The sequence below is a fragment of the Arvicanthis niloticus genome, chromosome 16 (genome assembly GCF_011762505.2).
Source record: "Arvicanthis niloticus isolate mArvNil1 chromosome 16, mArvNil1.pat.X, whole genome shotgun sequence".
Lineage (NCBI taxonomy): Eukaryota > Metazoa > Chordata > Mammalia > Rodentia > Muridae > Arvicanthis > Arvicanthis niloticus.
In genome coordinates this window covers 54,002,385-54,023,744 of record NC_047673.1, presented here as the reverse complement: position 1 = coordinate 54,023,744, position 21,360 = coordinate 54,002,385, and the positions used below count along the sequence as shown (strand labels likewise).

The window sequence follows — 21,360 nt, the reverse complement described above, 5'->3', positions numbered from 1 at the left end:
TTCACAGTTACATCAGGGAGTTAGCCGTGAATGACTCTTCAGCAAGCAAGTGATGCTTTTGGGTTGCGGTCCATTTCTTCCATCTTGTGAATTCATTTTCTAGGTACAGCCCACGAATACAGTTCCTGCCCTGATGACGCAATTTTCCAAAGCTTGGCTCGCGCATACTCTTCTTTCAACCCAGTCATGTCTGACCCCAACCGACCTCCCTGTCGCAAAAATGACGATGACAGTAGCTTTGTAGACGGAACGACCAATGGTGGTGCATGGTACAGCGTCCCCGGTGGTGAGTGTCGCCCTTGCTCTCTGATTCTGTGAACTTGGCGTCTTTTATTTACTATGTAGACTCAGAAAATGATTGCCGTCTATAAAATTTTCACTCTTCCACAGTCATTAAAAAAAAAAAATAGATGGAACTTTCAGCTGTTTCAGCAAGGTGATTGTCTTTTTTTGTTTTTGTTTTGTTTTTTTTTGTTTTGTTTTGTTTTGTTTTTTGTTTTTGTTTTTCAAGTCCTGGCTGTCCTGGAACTCACTATGTAGACCAGGCTGGCCTCGAACTCAGAAATCCTCCTGCCTCTGCCTCCCAAGTGCTGGGATTACCACCACCCGGCAGCAAGGTGATTGTTACGTATTATTTTGTTTTCGTTGATTAAAAAATGGAGGTGCTACTATCTGAAGGGGTACACTGGGAAAATAGAAGCTGAATATTGCTAACTAGCCACTTTTCTAGTTCAGCCACCTGCAGTATGAGGGCATCCTTATATTAGGCAAGCATTTTTGGAGGCCATGAAGCAGGGTTTAGCAGACCTTGTGGGGTGATTTGAATGAGAATGACCTTCATAAGCTCATATATTTGAATGCTTGCTCCCCAGTCCATGGAACTGTCAGGGACACTTTCCCCCTCAGATGAGGCAACTCCTGTGTCCTCCCCTGGACCACTTGGCAGAACTCATTTGCCAGATTGCCCCAGCTACTAAGAGATGTGTAATCACGACCAGAGATGAAGAGCGAAATGTAAAACCATCGATAACTTAAGGAACATTTTCTATGCCTCACCTGTTAACAGAGAGAGCAAGAGATTTACATTTTGATTCAGATTCATTATGCCCTAAGAAAATGTTCTTCATGTTTTCTATGGTACAAGTTTCTTCTGTTTTTACTCAGATTTTGCATCTGGACAGGTAAGATCGGATACTTTCCAACCTCTGTAAGTTGAGATGTGTGGTCTATGTGAGACTTAAGTTTTAAAGTACATTAAATAAATCAGGTGGAGAATAATATATGTTCATCTTGTGTTAGAAAGCTATTTTGTACTCTGCCCTAAGACACTGCCTTTATTCATTATATAGCAGATTACTATAGCTTAGAATCACCCAAGGAAAAAGTCTCAGTTGAGAGACATTCTAGGTCACATTGGCCTGGCCACATGTCTATGGGGATTAATTGATGTAGGAAAACCAGCCTATTGTGGGTGGCACCATTCCCAAGGCAGGAAGTCCTGAGTTAGGTGAGATGGGAGAAATGAGAACCAGCAGGCACCAAGGGCAGGTTCACTTAGGATTAAAAACAGAGAAAACTTCAGTGATGTCTTTGGAACAACCTCTGTAAGCAGGCAGTGTATCATCTACATAATATAAAGTAATATGGGTTAGCAAAGCACGGAGAATGCTCATGGTAACCATAGCAACGCCTTAGTCAGTCATGTCCCACTGCAGACAGACAAAGAAAAGCTTGGAAGATCTTTAGCTCCCTGTCATAATTTTAGTTCTCTTGCTGTGACAGATATCCTGATCAAAGCAGCAAAGGGGAAGGAGAGTTTATTCAGGTTACAAGTCCCGGTCTGTTATTGTACAAGGTCAAGGCAGGAGCTTAGAGTGCATGTCCACAGTCAGGAGAAGTATGCCAACCTTGGCCAGACTTATTAGGAAAAGGGCCCATATAATAAGTGACAGCAGCATCTTCTCTCAGTTAAAGAAGAGGGTCATTTTGTGTTGTTCCATTGGCTCTGGGTTGCCAAGAAATACTGGAGGTATAACCTTCTATGCCATGTAGCTCTTAGCCATTCTACAGGAAGTGAGCGGGGAGGGGGCAATTGTGAACTCTTACCAGCCAACATAGCAATTTGAATGTGGGTAGTCTGGCTCCAGGAAAGCAGTCTGCTGGGCAACATCATCCCCAGTGATGATAATCTAATGAAAACTACTCTGAATATCAAATCTACTCTGTGGTCTAGTTTGCAGTATAATTAACATTATATCTAATATGAAGTAGATGTGGTATGTTTATTGCTTTAATGTATGATATGGTTAAGAGGCTTACATATCATATACTAAGAGTCTGAATCCCGCAGGAGCACACTTTGAATTGGGTTTCATGTCATCTCAGCAGATTCTCCCAGTTCCTGCCTCATAGGAAGGCGGCTTAGAGGGATGCAACTTTCCTTATTAGGCCAAGGGACGCACTCTCTCAGCTTGTCTTTCTTGAAGTCTGTTAAGCACTGTGGAGTGTGGATGGCATCTGCTTTTGGTCCCACACAGAACATGGATGCACTGAGCTAAATGACCATTTAAGACACAGGATTTTGTGCTTTTCAAACAAGAGTCTCTCAAGAATGTTTTCTATTCCCCATGGGAGGCCATTTCTGTGTAGACTCCTACAGGGTCCTTCAGTGCACTGATTGTCAGTCTTTTATTGATGACCTTAGATTATCAGAAGGGCATGTGTAGACTTGTAGCCATTGTATGTACATAGTGACTCTCGTTTGGTGCTTGGGCAGGAATGCAAGACTTCAATTACCTCAGCAGCAACTGCTTCGAGATCACTGTGGAGCTTAGCTGTGAGAAGTTCCCACCTGAAGAGACTCTCAAAAGCTACTGGGAAGATAACAAAAACTCCCTCATCAGCTACATGGAGCAGGTAAAACACAGTATCCAGCATCGGCTGATGTAGCATTCTTTAACACTGTAGTATAATAGAGTCATAAAAGGGGTTCTGTTGAGGGAGGGGGAGATCATCTGAATGAAGGTGCCAATGTGGGAAACAGGTGTCTATAGTTTCTGAATTAGACTTTTATTTTCAATAGGTCTTACGGTTCATAACTGCTCACTAAGAACTGACTACACTAGAGAGCTGTCAAATGAGACATCTTAGCTTCCTTTATTCATACTGTGCTAAGCAAGAACAATCTTAAGACACTCTCTTATTTGATCACCCCGGGGCCTTTGAAGTGTCCCAGACAGGTCCAGGGTATGAACAAGGTGAACCAGTCATACAGAAGTGAGACTAGCGCCTGAGTAAGTCTCCTGGATTTTGTGCTCCAAATGCTTCTCCTACCTCTCACTAGACTCGTGTGGCTCTCAGGTGAAGATTTACTGAGCCCTTAGTACTTCTCAGTGATTGTTCTGAATATGTTACACATGAATTCATGCGTCAGAGCCTTACAACAATTCTACAAACCACCTGGGACCACCACTACTTGCCTCATGTATGAATTAAATGAAGGATCTGAGACCAAAGGAGTCGTTTGGTTTTGCTAGGTTATTCACTAAAGACTTTAATCCAGGAAGTCTTGTTCTAAAACTTCCCTGATGTAACTGTTTCTCACGATAAAAATCTTTATCAGAGTCGCCTACATAGCCATTGCAATATGTTGGTACAGAATTTCAGGGCATCTTACACTCTGTCAAAATTAAATTTGACCTACCTGCTCAGACTTGGTCTTAGCACTTCCCCTCCCTCTGTAGTATATTTATAGATGTTGGTGCCAGGGAGTAATAGTGGAGAGACAAAAGGGCATCACTCCTTGCCTGCAGTGACTCACCTGTTTTCAGATTCTATTCTGTATGTGGCCATTTTCACCTGCAGTTTGCTAGAGTGATGTTTGTTTCACACCCCACAGACAGCCTGGACTAAATAAACTGCTTCACCATAAACAAATGTTCTTCAAAATCATGTAGCTACCATCCTAGTGTCATTTCTGTTGCTGTGACTGAACACCTTGATACAAACAATGTAGGAGAGAGTTTATTTCGGCTCAGCATTCCAGGTCATGGCACACTTTTGTGAGGAAGTGAGTGGGGCGGAAACTTGAAGCAGCTACTCACATCCACAGTCAAGAGCAAAGGAATAATGGGTGTATCTGTATGTAGGTCAGGAGAATGGGTGCATGCATCAGTATGTAGGTCAGGAGGATGGATGCATGTATCAGTATGTAGGACAGGAGAATGAATGCAAGCATCTGTATGTAGGTCAGGAGAATGGGTGCATGCATCTGTATGTAGGTCAGGAGAATGAATGCAAGCATCAGTATGTAGGACAGGAGAATGAATGCAAGCATCTGTATGTAGGTCAGGAGAATGGGTGCATGCATCTGTATGTAGGTCAGGAGAATGAATGCAAGCATCTGTATGTAGGTCAGGAGAATAGGTGCATGCATCTGTATGTAGGTCAGGAGAATGGGCACATGCATCTGTATGTAGGTCAGGAGAATGGGCCCATGCATCTGTATGTAGGTCAGGAGAATGTGTGCATGCAACTGTATGTAGGTCAGGAGAATGGGTGCATGCATCTGTATGTAGGTCAGGAGAAGGGGTGCATACATCTGTATGTAGGACAGGAGAATGGGCCCATGCATCTGTATGGGCCTTAGCTTCTTCCCTCTTACAGAGTCTGGGACCTAGACCTATTGGATAGTGTTTCTCATTTTTAGACTGGGACTTCTTACATCAATATGATTAATTAATTAATATAATCCAGAAAACCTGGCAATGCTATGCCTATGACCAACCTGATCTGGGCAATCCCTCATTAAGACTCTTCCCAGCTTAACTACATTGTTTCAAGTTGACAACTGAAGCTAACAATCACAGTAATTTATGAACACAAATATATATGGAAATGTACACATAAAACCAATAATTTTGTTTGTTTGTTTTTGAAACAAGCTCTTACTTTGTAGGCTGGCTAGCTTGAAACTTACTAAGTAGACCAGGTTAGTCTGAAACTCAGAGATCTGTCTGCCTCTGCCTCCCAAGTGATGGGACGAAAGCCATGCACCACCATGCTTTAAAACAGAGGTTCTCAGCCTGTGGGTCGCGACCCCTTTGGGGTTGTCACATGACTTTTTCACAGGGGTCACATATCAGATGTTTGCCTTATGATTCATAATAGTAGCAAAATTACAGTTATGAAATAGCAATGAAAAATTTTAATTTAAACTTATTATTTTTCTTACTCACTTTTCACTAGCTCACTGCTCCCTCCCTGTCATCCCCTCCCTCTATCCTTTCCCCCATATTCCCTCCCCTTCTCCTCTGAGTGGGTGGGGACCCCCATGGGTTTCCCCCCACCCTGGCACTTCAAGTCGTTATGTGAGGTTAGGCACTTCCTTTCCCACTGAGTCCAGACAAGGCAGTTCACCTAGAAGAACATATCCCACATACAGGCAAGAACTTTTGAGATAGCCCCTGCTCCAGTTGTTTGGGGCCCACATGAAGACCAAACTGCACATTTGCTACATATGCATGGGGAGACCTAGGTCTAGCCTGTTCTTTGGTTGGCGGATCAGACTCTGAGAGTCCTAAGGGTCCAGGCTAATTGACTCTGTTGGTCTTCTGTGGAGTTCCTATCCCTTTTGTGGCCACAATCCTTCCTCCTGTTCTTCCATAACAGTCCCCAAGCTCCATCCACTGTTTGTCTGTGGGAGTCTGTATCTGTCTGAGTCAGCTGCTGGCTGGAGCCTCTCAGAGGACAATATGCTCCTGTCTGCAAACATACAGAGTATCATTAATAGTGTCAGGGAATAGAGCTTGCCCATGGGATGGGTCTCAAGTTGGACTTATTACTGGTTAGCCATTCATTCCCTCAGTCTCAGCTCCATCCTCCCTGCCTGCATGTCTTATAGACAAGACAAATTTTGGGTTGAAGGTTTTGTGGGTGGGTTGGTGTCCCTATCTCTCCACTGGTTCCTGCCTTGCTTAAGGAGGTGGCTGTTTCAGGTTCCATATGTCCAATGTTGTGAGTCACAGCTAAGGTCACCCCCATAAGGTCATCTCCCTTATCCCAGGTCTCTATCTCGTCCTGGAGATGACCCCACCTCCTCACCTGTCAGTTGCAGATTTCCATTCATTTACATGGTCATCTGGCCACCTCTCCTGTCCTTCTCCACACCTGATCCTGAAGTCACCCCAGTATGAGGAACTATCTTACAGAGCTGCAGCATTAGGAGGGTTGAGAACCATGCCTCTAAAATCAATGGTTTTTAAAAAGGACGTCTTTTGGGATTATTTGACGCTTGTCAGGTAGTATATAATACCTTTTATCAAAAGGGATTCATAAAATAGATTCATTGAGAAGGAATTTGAGTAACAATATCCTGTGGTGGTTTGAATATGTCTGGCTCAGGGAGTGGCATTATTTGGAGATATGGCCTCGTGTCACTGTGGTCATGGGCTTTAAGACTCTCCTCTTAACCATGTGAGAGTCAGTCTTCTCCTAGCTGCCTTTGGAGTAAGAGGTAGAACTCTCAGCTCCTCCAGAGCCATGCCTGCCTGAACACTGCCATGCTTTGCCATAATGATAATGGACTGAATCCCTGAACCTGTAAGCACAATTGAATGTTGTCCTGTGTAAGAGTTGTTGTGGTTGTGGTATCTGTTCACAGCAGCAAACCCTAACTAAGACAAACACCTATTCTATAAGATATTTTAGGGATCAAAATAGTAGTTTTATGCTGCATACAAATATTAAAATTTTTGGATAAATAAAACTTGAGACTATTGAACCATAGTGACCACCCTACAATAACTCTAGTAGGAATACATGCAGAGCATCTTCAGAAGAGCTATGTCTAAGTGGATCTTCTGAGGTCAAAAATTAACTTTATCTTGGGTAGATGGGCTCTTTGAGTTCTCCATTTAGATATCAAAGGATGCTTCCTGACAAAACATTTAGATCCTATTTGTCCATTTTTTTTCAACAGAAATATATAAAGCTACTTTTGTATCCCAGCTACTCTGGGAGGTGTTAGTTTTGGAGAGCTTCTTCTAGAAGAGTCTGTAGTAGTGGGATCACAAACATGAATCCCTAATCTTGGGAGGTGGTAAATGCTGAAATAGAGGTTAACTACAAGAATAACTACAAGGGTTAGGCACGGGGTGGGGGTTCCTTAACTCAGTCACAGGAGTTTAGAAAAAAGGGGTTTTGGAGCTGTATGTAGGATTTCCTAAAAAACAGGTTCAGCCGATGCTTAATTGATCTTTTGGAAACAAATACAATACAAAGCTAAATAAACCATACATCACCGTATTGGGAAAGAGAATATTTGCCCTTTTATTGATGTTGAGTCATCTGATGGTAGAGAGGAGTTGAGAACAGAAGGAATGGAGTCATGGTTACAGGCCACTTGGAAGGGAATTTGCTCTGGTCTGTCATTGGTGCAGGCTATGTAGACACAGGAAGGGGCCTTTATGATGAAAGCACCCAGGCTGAGCCGTGAACACTCCAGCTTAGGAATCAATGGCCGAGGAAAGCTCATGAAGATTGCCAACAGTTTCCCGATTTGTGATGATTAGGGATTGAATATCTGGGCCTGGAATCTTAGTGAGGTCTAGGTTCCACCTCCTGCCAGTCACTGGTGGAGAGGACATCTCCTGCAGAGCTTTAACTGGAGTGTTTGCAGGAACTAGATTGTAAAGCTAATTGGAGTCAGTGGTTTCTTAAGAAATGCTCCCCATTCAGTAGCTTTGGAAAAGTCTAGTTCTCAAAAATCCTCAAGGAATTTGTGAGCCTGCTTCATGGATCACTCAAATCAAACTCACCTAAGGATCCTGTAAACGACGTGATTTCTCTCCTGTCCTGAACGATACACTTTCTGCAGGGAATGACTCCACAGCCCTCAGCACGGAAGCTCTTTGGGTGACCTGACACTACAGAGGTGTTTTAGGGTGCCTGTTCCAAACAGACCTAAGCAGACTCAGAGCTTAGGTCCGAGTCTTTGCCTTTGTAAGCTGGGGAATAGAAATGTTCTGAAATGTGAAGAGAGATTACCACAGAGGGGGTTAGGAGCAGGAAAACTACCAGCTATAGTGAAATCTGAGCGTCTGAAACTTTCTTTGCAAAATCCATAAAGTGACAGAGGTTTCTAGTTTGAACTCCTGTCCATGTAGTTATGACGGCTGGTGACATGTCTTCTGGTATTTATTGCCACAGCCAGAGTTTTCAAATAGAGAAGTTTCTACATCAGAAAAAGAATAATACATTTTAAAGAAAAGTAAAAACATTGACATACTAGAAAGTGAGTCGTAATTTATACGTAAGAAGAAATGTTGAAAGGCAGGAGGGTATCTGTGAGTTCAGTGCTGACATGGTCTACAGAGAGTTTCCGGCAGGCTGGGTACACAGTGAGACTCTGTCTAGAGAAAAACAAGAGTTCAGTTAAATGTCATCTTCAGCTTTCGGGGTTGGAGAGATGTCTCGGCAGTTAAGAGTACTTGCTGCTCTTACAGAGGACCTGAGTTCCCTTTATCCACATGGCAGCTCACAACTGAAACACACACACACACACACACACACACACACACACACACACACACACAGCACACACACACCAAATCTAAAAGGAGCAAGGCATCTACTATTTAAATATTTGTTTCACTGCATATTCTAAGTCCCAAGTGGTACAGGCAGAAAAAGTCACAAACTTTAACTCACCAAATTTATAAACTAATCACATTTCTGTGGTGATTGCCACATCTATGAAAATATCCACAATTTTTCAATGATAAGGCAATTTAAAAGTTTTGTTTTTGTTTGTTTTGTCAAGACTACAGTATCTGAAGATGAACAAAGTGGCCCTTAGTGAACAAGCTAGGGGCATTTTGAAATTTATTTATCAGTCCTTAACAAAAATCCCTCAACCCAGTGAGCAAAGTTTAGATTTTTGATGTGTAATTTCCTATGATCCCCTGAGTACATTCTGCTGTCTACAGTCTGTCTGTCTGATCAGGAGTGGCTTGCTTACCTTTCCGTCTACAAACCCAACCTTTCCCATTCCTGCCGCCCACTGAATGGTCTTCAGGATTTCAGTTTTGGTCAGCTGGTCCTAAACAAAAACTTAAGATGTATTTATTCTCCTTTCACTAAACTAGTCACCTTCAAAATGGTCACTCATTATTTCTGACATGTACAGCCTAGAAATTGCCCTTGAAGGAAAAGAAAAAAAACAATACATACTATTATTTAGAGCTTCAGAGAAAAAAGAAATGCAAAACTTATTACCGAGAAGCCGGGCATTTCACAGAAAAAGCATGCATGACTGGCAAGTTTACTCTTCAGTAATAAAAGGGAAGCCTGGGATTTATTCTATGCTCTGCAGGAAGATATTTAAATATCTCAAGAGCAAAAGGATTTCACTTTCTTTGCTTGAGATGAGGTATCCTGTATGCCAGGGTGGCCTTTTTGAATTCCCTTTGATTCTTATCAGACTCCATCTGACTCCTCCTCTTTCCACCTGGAACCACAGGTGTGTACCACTATGCCCAGTTTATTCAATGTTAGAGACGGAACCTAGGGTTTCAGATACTAAGATATCAAATGTAATCAAAGACTTACATCTGATATCCTTGAAGGTGTACCGCATACAGATTTGAACTGATCTGGGGAGATGGCAGTTGGTAAAATGTTGGCAAAAGCATCATACCCTGGGGTTGGATCTTTAGCACCCGTGTCAAAGACAAGGTTGCTGGCACAGACAGGGTGGTCCCCAGAGCTCACTGGCTAACCACTGTAGCCAACTGGGAGTTCCATGGTCCGTGAGAAATTCTGTCTCAAAATATAAAATGGAACACGGTAGGGAGGAAGACATTTGATGTAGACCTCTGGCCCCCACAGGTCTGTGTGTGTGTTCACACGCATCTGTACAAATGCATACACATACAAGCTTAGATTAAGTCATCTTATAAAGATTATAAAAGAGCTGTTTTGTAGCTCGGATCACAGTAATTAATTGCTGACTTAATTCAGAGAGACTATTCTCATCAGTGGCCCTTCCCTTTCCATCCTTAATTGGTATCCAGTTTTCAGTCTTGGAGTTTCCTCATCTGTCACGCCCTTGTATTCCGTCCAAACCAGCGTTGTTAATGAGCTTGCTGCAAAGGTAGGCACAGCTCAGAGCTTTTCATCCGGCTCAGCTAGAGCTTGCATTAATAGGCTGTGACACACTGGTCAACTCACAGCGCTATGAAACGCTTGTATAGACGACCTTATTTGAAAGAGAGAGAGAAAGGGACGGGGAGATAGAGGGGGAGGGGAGGGGGAGAAAGAGAGAGAAAGAGAGAGAGAGAGAGAGAGAGAGAGAGAGAGACAGAGAGACAGAGAGACAGAGAGACAGAGAGAGAGAGAGAGAGAGAGAGGAGGCTAAGACTTCAGGAACACAACAGGCTTTTTTCTTTTCTTTTCTTTTCTTTTCTTTTCTTTTCTTTTCTTTTTTGTTATTCGGAATGTCCTTCAAAATCCGTGTTTTGCATAGAACATGGCATTCATTTTCAGAAGGTGACTTCTCATATCTTTGAGAAAAAGCCCAGGAAAGAATGCACACAAACATTCCCTGGCGGTTTGTACCTGTTCTGTTTCTTAAATAATGAGGCTCTACAATGTATTGCTAGAAAACAAGAAGATGAAGATGAAGCACATTTTAAATCCGTTTCTATTATAATTTTTCTATAACTTTTTTGGCTGTCTTTAACCTTCACAGATACACCGAGGTGTTAAAGGGTTTGTCCGTGACCTTCAAGGTAACCCGATTGCCAACGCAACCATCTCCGTAGACGGGATAGACCATGATGTCACTTCGGGTGGGTATTATTTTATTTTAGGTTCTTTTTTTGCCTTGATCTGGAGGCAAGGATTATAAAAATGAATATAACTATTAGTGATCATAATTAAATTTAGCGTACAAATTCTAAGCATAGCAATAATTGCTTCATCTGCCTTTACACCAACACTGCCCCCAATTCCACATTGCTTTGTGAGACACAGTGAAGCCTAGGATGTTTCGAGCCAGCAGGTGGCGCCCTTTACCCAGAGCGGGCAGTTCTATGTCTGCTGGTCCGCTTCTTGGGAGCGGATGAGGTTAAACTCCCAGCATTTGTGCATCTGGGTACCCTTATGCATTTTTAGTAAGCTCATTTTACTTGAACCACTACCCACTGGAATCCCTGCATCCAGATAACAAAAACAGTAACAAGAACACTCTGCTTAGTCTTTGGAATTATTTAACACTTCATTTATTCTCTGAAGCCTTATTGTTCTCTCCAACTCATTTATACACGTATTCAGCAATATTCATCAGTATCCCACCAAATTTCGGGATGCTTTTCCAGCCGGCATTCTAGAACCCATGCCGAGATTCTACCCCCTTTAACCCTGGCAAGGGTAGGACACAAGCCTAATCCTCCCCCCCCCCCCCCCCAGGATATTGTTCCGCTAACTCCGGAAATGCTATTTTTCTCTGCATCCCATGATGCCAAAAACATGGGCAAAATCTAATCCTAGAAAGGAATGAAACGGAGATTTGTGTAAGTGTTACCGCTCTGACAGGGAAGTTTTCCCCAAGGCAAGTGTTGCAGCTCTCAGGGGAGGAGTTTCCCCGGATGGAAAGCATCACAGCTCTGAGGGGAGAGGTTTCCCCTGTGAGTTACAGCTCTGCAGGGAAAGGTATCCTGGCAGTCAGGAGGCAAGGAATACCACAGAATCACACTGCACCACGAACCTCACACAAGACATTTATTGGGAAAGACACAAGAGGGTAGCTGCTTCTGCTTGAGCGAAAAGCTGCAGGGAATGGAGCCGGAGACAGATTATAGAAGGTTTTGAGGGTGGGCGGGAGGAGGAGTTTTTCAGGGTGGGGATTAGTGAGATTTAAGTCCTGAGCTTGGGGCAAGCCCAGGGATTGGTGGAATTTTGAGCTCAGGGAATAGTGGATTTTGGTGGGTTATAAAACCAGGAAGGGAAGTTGGGTCTTTTACCCTGTAGTTTGGAATGTGAGAATGGTTTTTTTTTTGTTGTTGTTTGTTTGTTTGTTTTGTTTTGGTTTTTTTTGTTTTTTTGTTTGTTTTTGTTTTTGTTTTTTTTTTTGAGGCAAAGGCCATAAGATTATAAATGAACACTAGCATAGAAATAAAGTGAAGCGCGTTGTCCCGGAAGCCTATCGATGCTTCAAGAGAGGAGAGAGTGGATAAAGGGGTCCAGTAAGATTGCCCTTGTGAGGGAATGATTGGATTTGGCAGCATAGAGACTCTTGCCTGAATCTCTCTCAGCCAAGGGATTGGTGTGAGCAGAGGTGATCCAGGCAGAACTAGGGGAAGGCCTTTAGTGATGGAAAATATTGACACCTTAAGGAAATTTTGCTGTAAGGCACAGGTAAGGGGCGTGTGTTAGAGGCACAGGCAAACTGGAGAGTGTAAAGTGCCCACTAGGGTCTTTGTTACTCAAAGTGTAAGGCTTCAGGGGCACCCTGGAGATTAGCTCTAAAGAACCCAAGGCCTCACTTCTGAGCTTGTATTTTGCCAACTTTTCTACCTGATTGACGTTCTCCTGTGTATGGGAAGAATTGATGTAGAAATGGGATACAGATGGGCCAGAGAGGCACAGAGGAAAGTGACTGTGATCTACATGAACCAAGAAAGTGTTTCGGGACTGGAAACTGGTCACCATGGGTGTTCCCCCATATTTCTTAACAACCATATTGGTTGTATAGCAGAGTATAGAGTTGGCAAATACCCAAGGCTAGTAGTTTGACGTGAGTCTTGGATCAAGGAAGACATGAGTTAAGACCTGAGCGTGAGCTCAGTGTAAGGGGACCCGGCTATGCTTAGGAGAAACTCAAGGACGGGAAAGAGACCGAATCACAGCTCAGCTTAAGAATTCCAGACTCAGTTCCCGAATGGCACTGCAGACCAATGCCATGTAAATCTTCAGAAGCTGAACTTACTGACAGGGACCCAGGGGACTCTAATGAGGCTATCTTGGGCTGTGCTTTGTGAAACATTGATCTAGAAGATTCTTGGGACCTGGGTTCTTTACCTGGAAAGAACAAAAATGCAGTGCCCAGGTGCTCCTTACCACCTTGGAGATTTTATGTGACTGGGAGACTCAGATATTATAGGGCTTATTAAATATTAGCATGGCCGTCTGTGACTTGACTTTAAGATATGAGGCTTATGGAGGGAGAAGTTAGCACTCTTCTAGAATTTCTTCAGAGTAAGAACTCAGTGAAAGTCAACTGAGCCAATGAAGTGCTTGTCCTTAGACGGTAGGACGGCCCTTTCCCTCATGTGCTTGGCTTTGATGTTCTGTTTCCCACAGCTAAGGATGGGGATTACTGGAGATTGCTTGCGCCTGGAAACTATAAACTTACGGCCTCAGCTCCTGGCTACCTGGCAATCACAAAGAAAGTGGCGGTTCCTTTCAGCCCTGCTGTTGGGGTAAGTATTCATTAAAAGCTGAGAATAATAACTCAACACCTGACATTGTCAGACATATCAGAGAAATTTATAGTTAACCTTCATTATAGCCTTACATGGTAGGCATGATTGTCCCCAATTAACAGATGAGAAAACTGAGGTCTAATAAAGTTAGGTGACTTGATCATGGCCTCCGCTTTTTGAAGAGATTCACAAGAATACAAAATTGGACTTAAAATGTTGATTTTTGTCTCTAACTTTGATTTCAATATAAATGGGATTCTGCTACAATTATCTTCCCCTCTGTAGCACCCAGCTTTTTGCCTTACTCAATATATATTAGAAAAAAGAATACTTAGGCACTTAGCTATTGTTAGGAATGCACAATGACTGCTGGGCCATGACTCAACAGGGAAGCACTTGTTCCCCAAGTATGAGGGACAACCAGGGTTTGAACCCCACATGCAAGAGAATGTCCCTCAGATGTGCAGCCACCTGGGATCCATGCCCAGCAGACATGGCAGCCCACCTGGGATCCGTTGCTTAGAAGGCAGAGAAGCGGGATTCTTGGCGAGCTGCCAGCTAGTCTAGCATATAGGTTAACTCTGGACCCTGCCCCAGAGGATAAGGTGAAGAGCAATAGAAGACTCCAGCCATTAACCTCAGACCATAAGGTATCCTGAAGAATTTCCGATGAAAAGACATTCTTGAAAAAATATCACTGTAATTTTGTTTACATACCAGGAATTTCAAAGTATAAATAGCTATTGTGTGTGTGTGTGTATGCTTGTGGCGCACACATGTGACTATGCCCCAGACTTACTGAGCAACAGCTCTCACCACTGAGCAGTCCCACCATCTCCAAGCATTATGGTTTTGCAAAAAAAAAAAAAAAAAAAAAGATCTTGAGTTTCAAACAATGGTTTATTAAATTTAACTGTGTGTATATGTACATGAGGCTGTGTACTGTGAAAGGCAGGAAGCAGGTTTGGTCAGGGAAAACCAGAAACAAGGAAGCTCTAGGCACAGGCAGGGACAGGTTCAATTCTTTCACCCCTCAATATTTCAAATAGTCTGCAGATGTAGTGCATGTAATCTTATATCCAAATAAGCAGGTATTGAAGCAAGCATATCAAGGCACATTTAGCTCCAGCTAATATGGGAGACTGAGGAGGACTGGGTCAGGTTGTGACTGGATCAGCCTTTTATGTATGTAGGTGTAGATTCTCTATCTACTAGAAGGGCACCACCACCCCCATGAGCTGACCAGGACAGGAGCTTCCGTATATTTTTGAGGGTCTCTTTAACAAATTCATGATTTGAAAAACATCACTTTGTGGTTGAGTCATCAATGCATTGAGCTGTATTCTGTTCATCAAACCCCCAACCAGGACAAAAGTGGGCCGAGAGGCAGAGCTCCTGAGATAAAGGATTGTCCACAGTGGGCTGGGCGCGGGCATGGAGTTTGAAGCTATTTGGTTTACTCACATTCCAAGAACTGTCTTCTGAATTTTGCACCTATAGAACTGTATTTCATTTGCCATAGATTTATAAAATACTCCTTTGATTCAGGTGGCTAGATTGAGTCTATTCCACTGTACAAGCTGCAAACCACCTTTTTAAATTATATAAGTGACTTGATAGCAATCTGTTCTGGCTTTCCTCTTCAGGTGGACTTTGAGCTGGAGTCTTTCTCTGAGAGGAAGGAGGAGGAGAAGGAAGAATTGATGGAGTGGTGGAAGATGATGTCAGAGACTTTGAATTTTTAAGAAAGGCTTCTAACTGCTTTAATCTAGCTCTAGAACGTAGTAAGATGCAACATGGCTCTTTTATTTTAGGTTGTGTGCAGTTAATATTTAATATTGATTTATTTTTGATCACTTAAGTAGTACTTGGTAATCACTTAAACACACTCGGACAGAAATATAACGTCTGGATCTACTTTACTCTCACAATATCATTCGCTTTAAAGTCTAGCGAAGCTCTCTTACGACGTAATTGGTGACAATGTCACGTGACAGATGCCATGAAAAAGTCAACCGATGTAGTTTGGATCTGTGAACACTGTACTGCGAGCGAGACTCACATAGTCCCATATAAGTTGTTCTTAGTCTCTTGTGCTGATTCACTGTATACGCATGATCCTGTCAATGCACTTCTCATGGGAAGACAATGTACGTGCTTTTCAAAGGGGCTCTGGACCGAATGAAACCCTAGTCCTTGCGTGTGCTTTGAAGAATGGAATTGTATTAGTCAGCGTGTTAATGCCACTTCAGAGTTTGGGGTTTTGTCTTGATTGCAGATTGGCCCAGAATTGCATTCTGAATGAATAAAGGTTAAAAACAAAAACTCCCATGGAGTGCATTTTCTCTATGACTTTTTTGGTACAATACTGTAGTTTCATGGTAAAAAAAAATTCCTATACAATGGTTTCTTGTTTATTTAACTTCTACACTGAAAGAAAAATTCGTTGACAGCTGCACACCAAGCAGCATTCTGGCTTTGAGTGCGTTATCATGTTAAAGGAAAGGCTCTGCCTATGGAGTGTTAAACAGAGATTTTACTTTTATAGTTAATTGTATGTGTGTGTGTGTGTGTGCCTGTGGGTTTGTGTACCCGAGTGGCTTACAAAGGTGAGAAGGCCTTCAGATTCCCTGAGACTAGACTTGCAGGTAGTTGCAGGTGCTGTGATGTGAGTCTGCTTCTCTCACGAGCGAGCGATAGGCACTCTCGAGTGATGAACCTTCGATGGCTCCAGCCTGCTGGGTCGATGGATCTTACTGGGTCAGTTGTGGACACAGCCTTTACGTAAATGTACACAGTTATTGTGTAAGTGTGCGCCGTGGCGGCTAAAATGAAAGAACATAGAGAGAAGGAGTTCGAAGGCATCCTAGATGAGATCTGATGAGAGGAGTCAGAGATGGCCTCTTAATGCACACAAACTCAGACTTCAAGTACAGTATGTAAGAGCCATGTGGAGACTGAGTATGGGAGTGTGTGTGTGTGTGTGTGTGTGTGTGTGTGTGTAGTGCTGCTGGTGGTTGTGTGGTTGAGTACAATGCTCCAGGTATAAGGTGTAAGGTGTAAGGTGTAAGGTGTAAGGTGTAAGGTGTAAGGTGTAAGGTGTAAGGTGTAAGGTGTAAGGTGTAAGAACAACTGTTATGGTAATAGAACCCCAACACTTAGTGGCTTGAACAAAACAAAAGTGTATTTAATGCTTTTTAAGCAGTTCTGTACTGAGCAGAAAGATGGAAAATGAGGTGGCTTTTCTCCATTCTTGTCGAAGGGATGCCATCATCTTGGGGTTATCCGTCTAGGTTGCATTGTCAGTCTTCTTCAGCACAGCCACTGGGAAGGCGGAAACACTCAGAGGTGCATTTGAGTACACTTTCATCATCAGACCTGGGGATGCTTCATACTGATTAAATAACATGGACTAGAATTGCATTCTTAACTGCAAGGGAGTCTGGGAAATGTAGTCTAGCCTTCCATGTTGAGGTTAGAATTATCCTCTGAACTACAAAGGAGTCTGGGAAATGTAGTTCAGTAGTATTCTTAAAGTGACAAGGAGAATGCAGACTGTGTGGACATCTAACTGTCTTTCAGTTAGATGGGCCAGCAGATGAAAAGGCTTTCCAGTCGGAAAGAACACAGTTTGAAGGACTTACTAAAAAGAATTTCTGGAGTGGAGAGATGTGGGTGATGGGAAGTAGAGCCTGGGAGAGAAGAACAAAATGATCTTATAATAGTGCCGAACTAAAGATTTGAGATTTTGATCATAGCTGAATACTCTTTAACTGGAAAGGACCTAATTTATACTTTAAAAATCGCTTTTGGCTACTGTGTTGCAGGTAGAAGAAAGACCAGAGACCAGGTCAGAGTCTACTGTGGGGATCCAAAAGAGGGGTGACTTGGGTGAGGCTGTGAAGACATAGGTGGGTTTGTGATGTATTAACACAGTAGAGCTGACAGGTTTCAATGAGCAGCTGGTGTTAGTGGGGAGGGAGATGGTTTCCAGAGATGCTTGGTGCTTCTGACTTAAGCAACACAGTGCTTGTTATTTGGCCCATTGAAAAGAAACAGATTAGGAAGCACGAGAAGCAAGTAGCTTCAGTTCAGGGAATGAGCAACTTTGTGGTGACAGACAAATGGAGGCACTGAGTGGATGGCTGGGTTTTCCATGCTAAAAGTCTCAAAAAATAAAAAAGATTGGACATTGGACTTAAGAGACATGGACATGACTGGCTTCATAATAAAGTGGGCTTATACCTGAATCATCCAGATTGGGACACTTTTGAAAATGAAAAGAACCCACTAATTATGTCCAGACGATTGGAGTGGCCCAGTCCTCTCTGGGAAATCTATAAGCTAGTGTTAGCAAGAGATAGATGACCTTTAAAACTATTCAAATACATATAACCCTCCTCCCCAGGAGGAGTCCCTAGAGTTAGAAGGAACATAGACCCAAGATGAAGTCTAAGGAAATTCAAGGGTTTGCTGTTCATGGTTTCCATCTAACAGGAAATGCTAGACAGTTCTAGAAAAGAAAGAACTTCCAATGTTGTTGCTAAAAACGTAGAGTAATTTGTAGGTGGGGATGTAGCTCTGCTGGTGTATACTTGCCTGGCACACAGGAAGCTCTGTGTTCATTCCCCAGATCTACACAAACTGGGCGTGGCTATGTAAACTTGTAATCCCAGCACATGGGAGGTTGAAGTAGGAGGGTCTGAAGTTCAAGGTCATATGTGGCCACAAAGCAAATTTAAGGTCAGTTTGACCTACATGAGACCCTTTTCAAAAGAGAAAGAACCACAAAACTTACAATAAATTGTTCTGCTTCAGTCTTAAGTCTATGTAATTGTCCAGGAGCTATGTGTTGCATCCAATGACCCAGCTGTGTTGAATACTTCCACCCTGTGGCTCTGCTGTCTCTGCACAAGTGTCCCTTAGTCATTTTCCACCAGTGCTCCACTGGCCAGGCTAGCCCTGAAGCCTCACTTAGCCACGGTGCCTGATAAACTCCACCATCACTGTCACAGTCTTCCCTCTTAGCTGTCAACAAAACCGAGCTCCTCTATTTCCAAATATGGGAGGTGCACAGAAAGTATGACAACTTAGCCATCTTAACTGTGGCCCTGAGCTTCTGTTGTGGAATATCCTCCAGCCTTTCTATACCAGATCTGCACACGGTCACTTCTGGTCAGTAGACCTAAGAACTAATCGTATGTCTGTCTATGCTCCTCACATCCAACACATACCCAGACAGCACCAGCAATACTCAGTCTAAAGTGATGAAGAATAAATGGTACACCGCTCTTACTAGTCTGTGCAATTCTGAAGTCTTGCGCATGAATATTTACTTATTCTTTAAAGTTTCATGTTAAGTACACAGTGTATTCTTATTATATCAGCTCCTCATTCGCACCATTCTTCCCAGCTCTCCCCACCTTCTCCCAACTTTATGTCCTCTTTTGTTTCTTTGTCTGTCTGTCTGTCTGTCTGTCTGTCTGTCTGTCTGTCTGTCTTTTGTTATACCTCACTGAGTCTAGTTAGCAAAGACCATCTGCATACTAGACCATGGCTAACCTACCAGGAGCCACAGCCTTAAAAAGATCTGACTCTCTCTCCTCATCAGTCATTAGGGGCCAATATCCTCTTGTCCAGGAGTAAGGGGTAGGTGAGGACCCTATGCCCACTTCCCTCATCCAGGGCCCACTGCCTGATCTTGGCTAGGTCTTGTGCAGTAGCCATCAGTGCTGTAAGTTCATGGGTACATCCATCCTGCCATATCCACAAAGCAGTTTTGCCCAGTCTTTCCTGACCTGTGGGTCTTACAGTCTTTCTGCCTTTTTTTTTTCTGTGATATTTCCTGTGCCTTGTGATATAGACGTCCCATGTTTAGACAAATATTTTTATAGCCTGCTGTTTTGAGGGTTGAAAACATATCTGGGTTCCAAATTAATTTTTCCCTGTGGGAAAAATCTACCTCCTTCTCCTCCTCCTCTTCCTTCTCTTCTCTTCCCCCCTCCTCCTTTTTTTTTTCTCTTGTACTTTTTTTCTCATCCACTTAGGACCTAGATTGGAAGATCCACTTTGCATACCCATAGAGACCTGATGGAGCAGTCACCCATATACTGGGCCTGGGAGTTGATCCTGGGTGGTCTTGCCCTTTCAACCATCTGGGGTGCCTAAGGATATAACTTGAACATAATTTTTTTTGTGGGGGGAGGTGGTTGTTTATAAACTCTAGACTACCCTTGATCTCAAAACAATCTTCCTGTCGCTACCTCCTGAGTGCTGGAATTACAGCTGCCTGGCTTTTAATGTCTTTCACTTTCACCTAATGAGAGGTGGGTTGTGTGCTGTTGGAAGGAAACTCCCTCCTGGCATTGTGTTGAAGTAGCTACATCTCAGTCTCCAGTCCTTCCTAGAGAGAAGTTCCTTATCTAATTGCTGAGCAACACCAGGTATGCTAATTGAGTGGAACAAATTAATTAAAGGCCTGAAGCACCATCCCCCCATCTCTCTCTTCTCCCTAGAGTTAGATGCAAGCTTTCCCTTGGGAAGCCCTAGAAGCTCTGGGTACTTGTGCTAGTCTGGTGAAGGAGGCTGATGAGCACAGAGGATTAATAGCGTCGTTCATGCAGAGAGCCAACAATTTCCTTACACAATTTATCAGTGAGAAAGTTGATCTCCACTTAGTCTACTTTCCAGCTGGTTCTGAATGAAGGAATGAATGGGAGAGATGGGTCTTACGTGTTAAACACCTGAGCTCCTCAGGGACACAGTGTTTTAGGAGATTTTGTACCATTAGTTTCTCAGAACTGAACTGTGAACATTATCTTTCTTTCAAGTGTTTTACTTCTCTTTCTATAGTTCTGGATGGGCCTGATATGGTGGTACACACCTTTAATCCTAGAATTTGGGAAGCAGAGGCAGGTGGATCTTCAGGAGTGTGAAGCCAGCCTGGTCTGCATAGCAAGGGGAACCCTAGATAGGGTTTCTCTAAACTCCGTCTCAAAAACAAACAAACGAGAGCAAACAAACACAGAAAACAAAAACAAAACAATAATAGCAACAAAACGAAACCTCAGAATGTAATCCTGGGATGCTAAGACATTTTGGGGAGGTTTTTCTACACTGCTGCTAAACAAAACCATGAACTAAGACATTTGATGTGTTTCTAAACGGAAGGTTAACACTGGGGACGCAGTTGAAGTGTTAAAAGCTCATGGGTTAGGAACAGTCAAGTTGTGTTGCTCTAGATAATAAAAATCAGAAAGGGAGGGGCCTGGGAAGTTGATTTTAATTCAATAACACAGACTGAACTTCTTTTTCTCACGGACAATGAAAACCAGACACATCACTGTGCAGGGACTAGCTACACAGACTGATTTCCAGTTCTTGACATAAACAAAGAGAAACAGTATTTGCAGAGATGAAATACTGATCTTTGGTATTCATATTTTATTTATACAGACAGCCTCTGAAATCTTCCCATGGTTTCGTGTGGGAAGCTTAAAAAGAAAAAAAAAACATCATTTATTCCAACATGGTGCAGAGCTTCTCTTTTCAAGATTCTCATGAGGATTGTCTTCCGTGGTTACAATTGGATGACATTTGGAATTTCTACCTCAAAAATGTCTAGATAGAATGTTCCCTGACTTTCATGTCTCACCTTGAAAATACATAGCATCCTGGTTTTGATATTTTAAAGTAAATGGCAGTCTGGGTCATTATAAATGCTTCAATTCCGAGCTTCTCTCTGCTCCTCTTCTTTACTCCCACCCCCTTAGTCTAGATGATTAGGATACGCATGAACTGACTCAATTATGAATTGCTTTTCTAGGGCAATGCATACGTGTAGTTTTCTGTGATTAATTTGTATCGCTGTGGAAAT

The 21,360-nt window shown here is 42.8% G+C and overlaps 1 protein-coding gene across 1 annotated transcript in view; it reads left to right on the top strand.

Moving 5' to 3' along the window:
- Cpe (carboxypeptidase E) overlaps positions 1 to 15,809 on the top strand; it is a 90,890-nt gene extending 75,081 nt beyond the window's left edge. Inside the window, exons 5-9 of the mRNA XM_034520253.2 lie at positions 104 to 286; positions 2,777 to 2,916; positions 10,751 to 10,850; positions 13,363 to 13,481; positions 15,131 to 15,809. Coding sequence (XP_034376144.1) covers positions 104 to 286; positions 2,777 to 2,916; positions 10,751 to 10,850; positions 13,363 to 13,481; positions 15,131 to 15,229 — 641 coding nt within the window. The 3' untranslated portion in view covers positions 15,230 to 15,809. The remainder of the gene's footprint in view (positions 1 to 103; positions 287 to 2,776; positions 2,917 to 10,750; positions 10,851 to 13,362; positions 13,482 to 15,130) is intronic.
- The last annotated feature ends 5,551 nt before the right edge of the window (positions 15,810 to 21,360 follow it).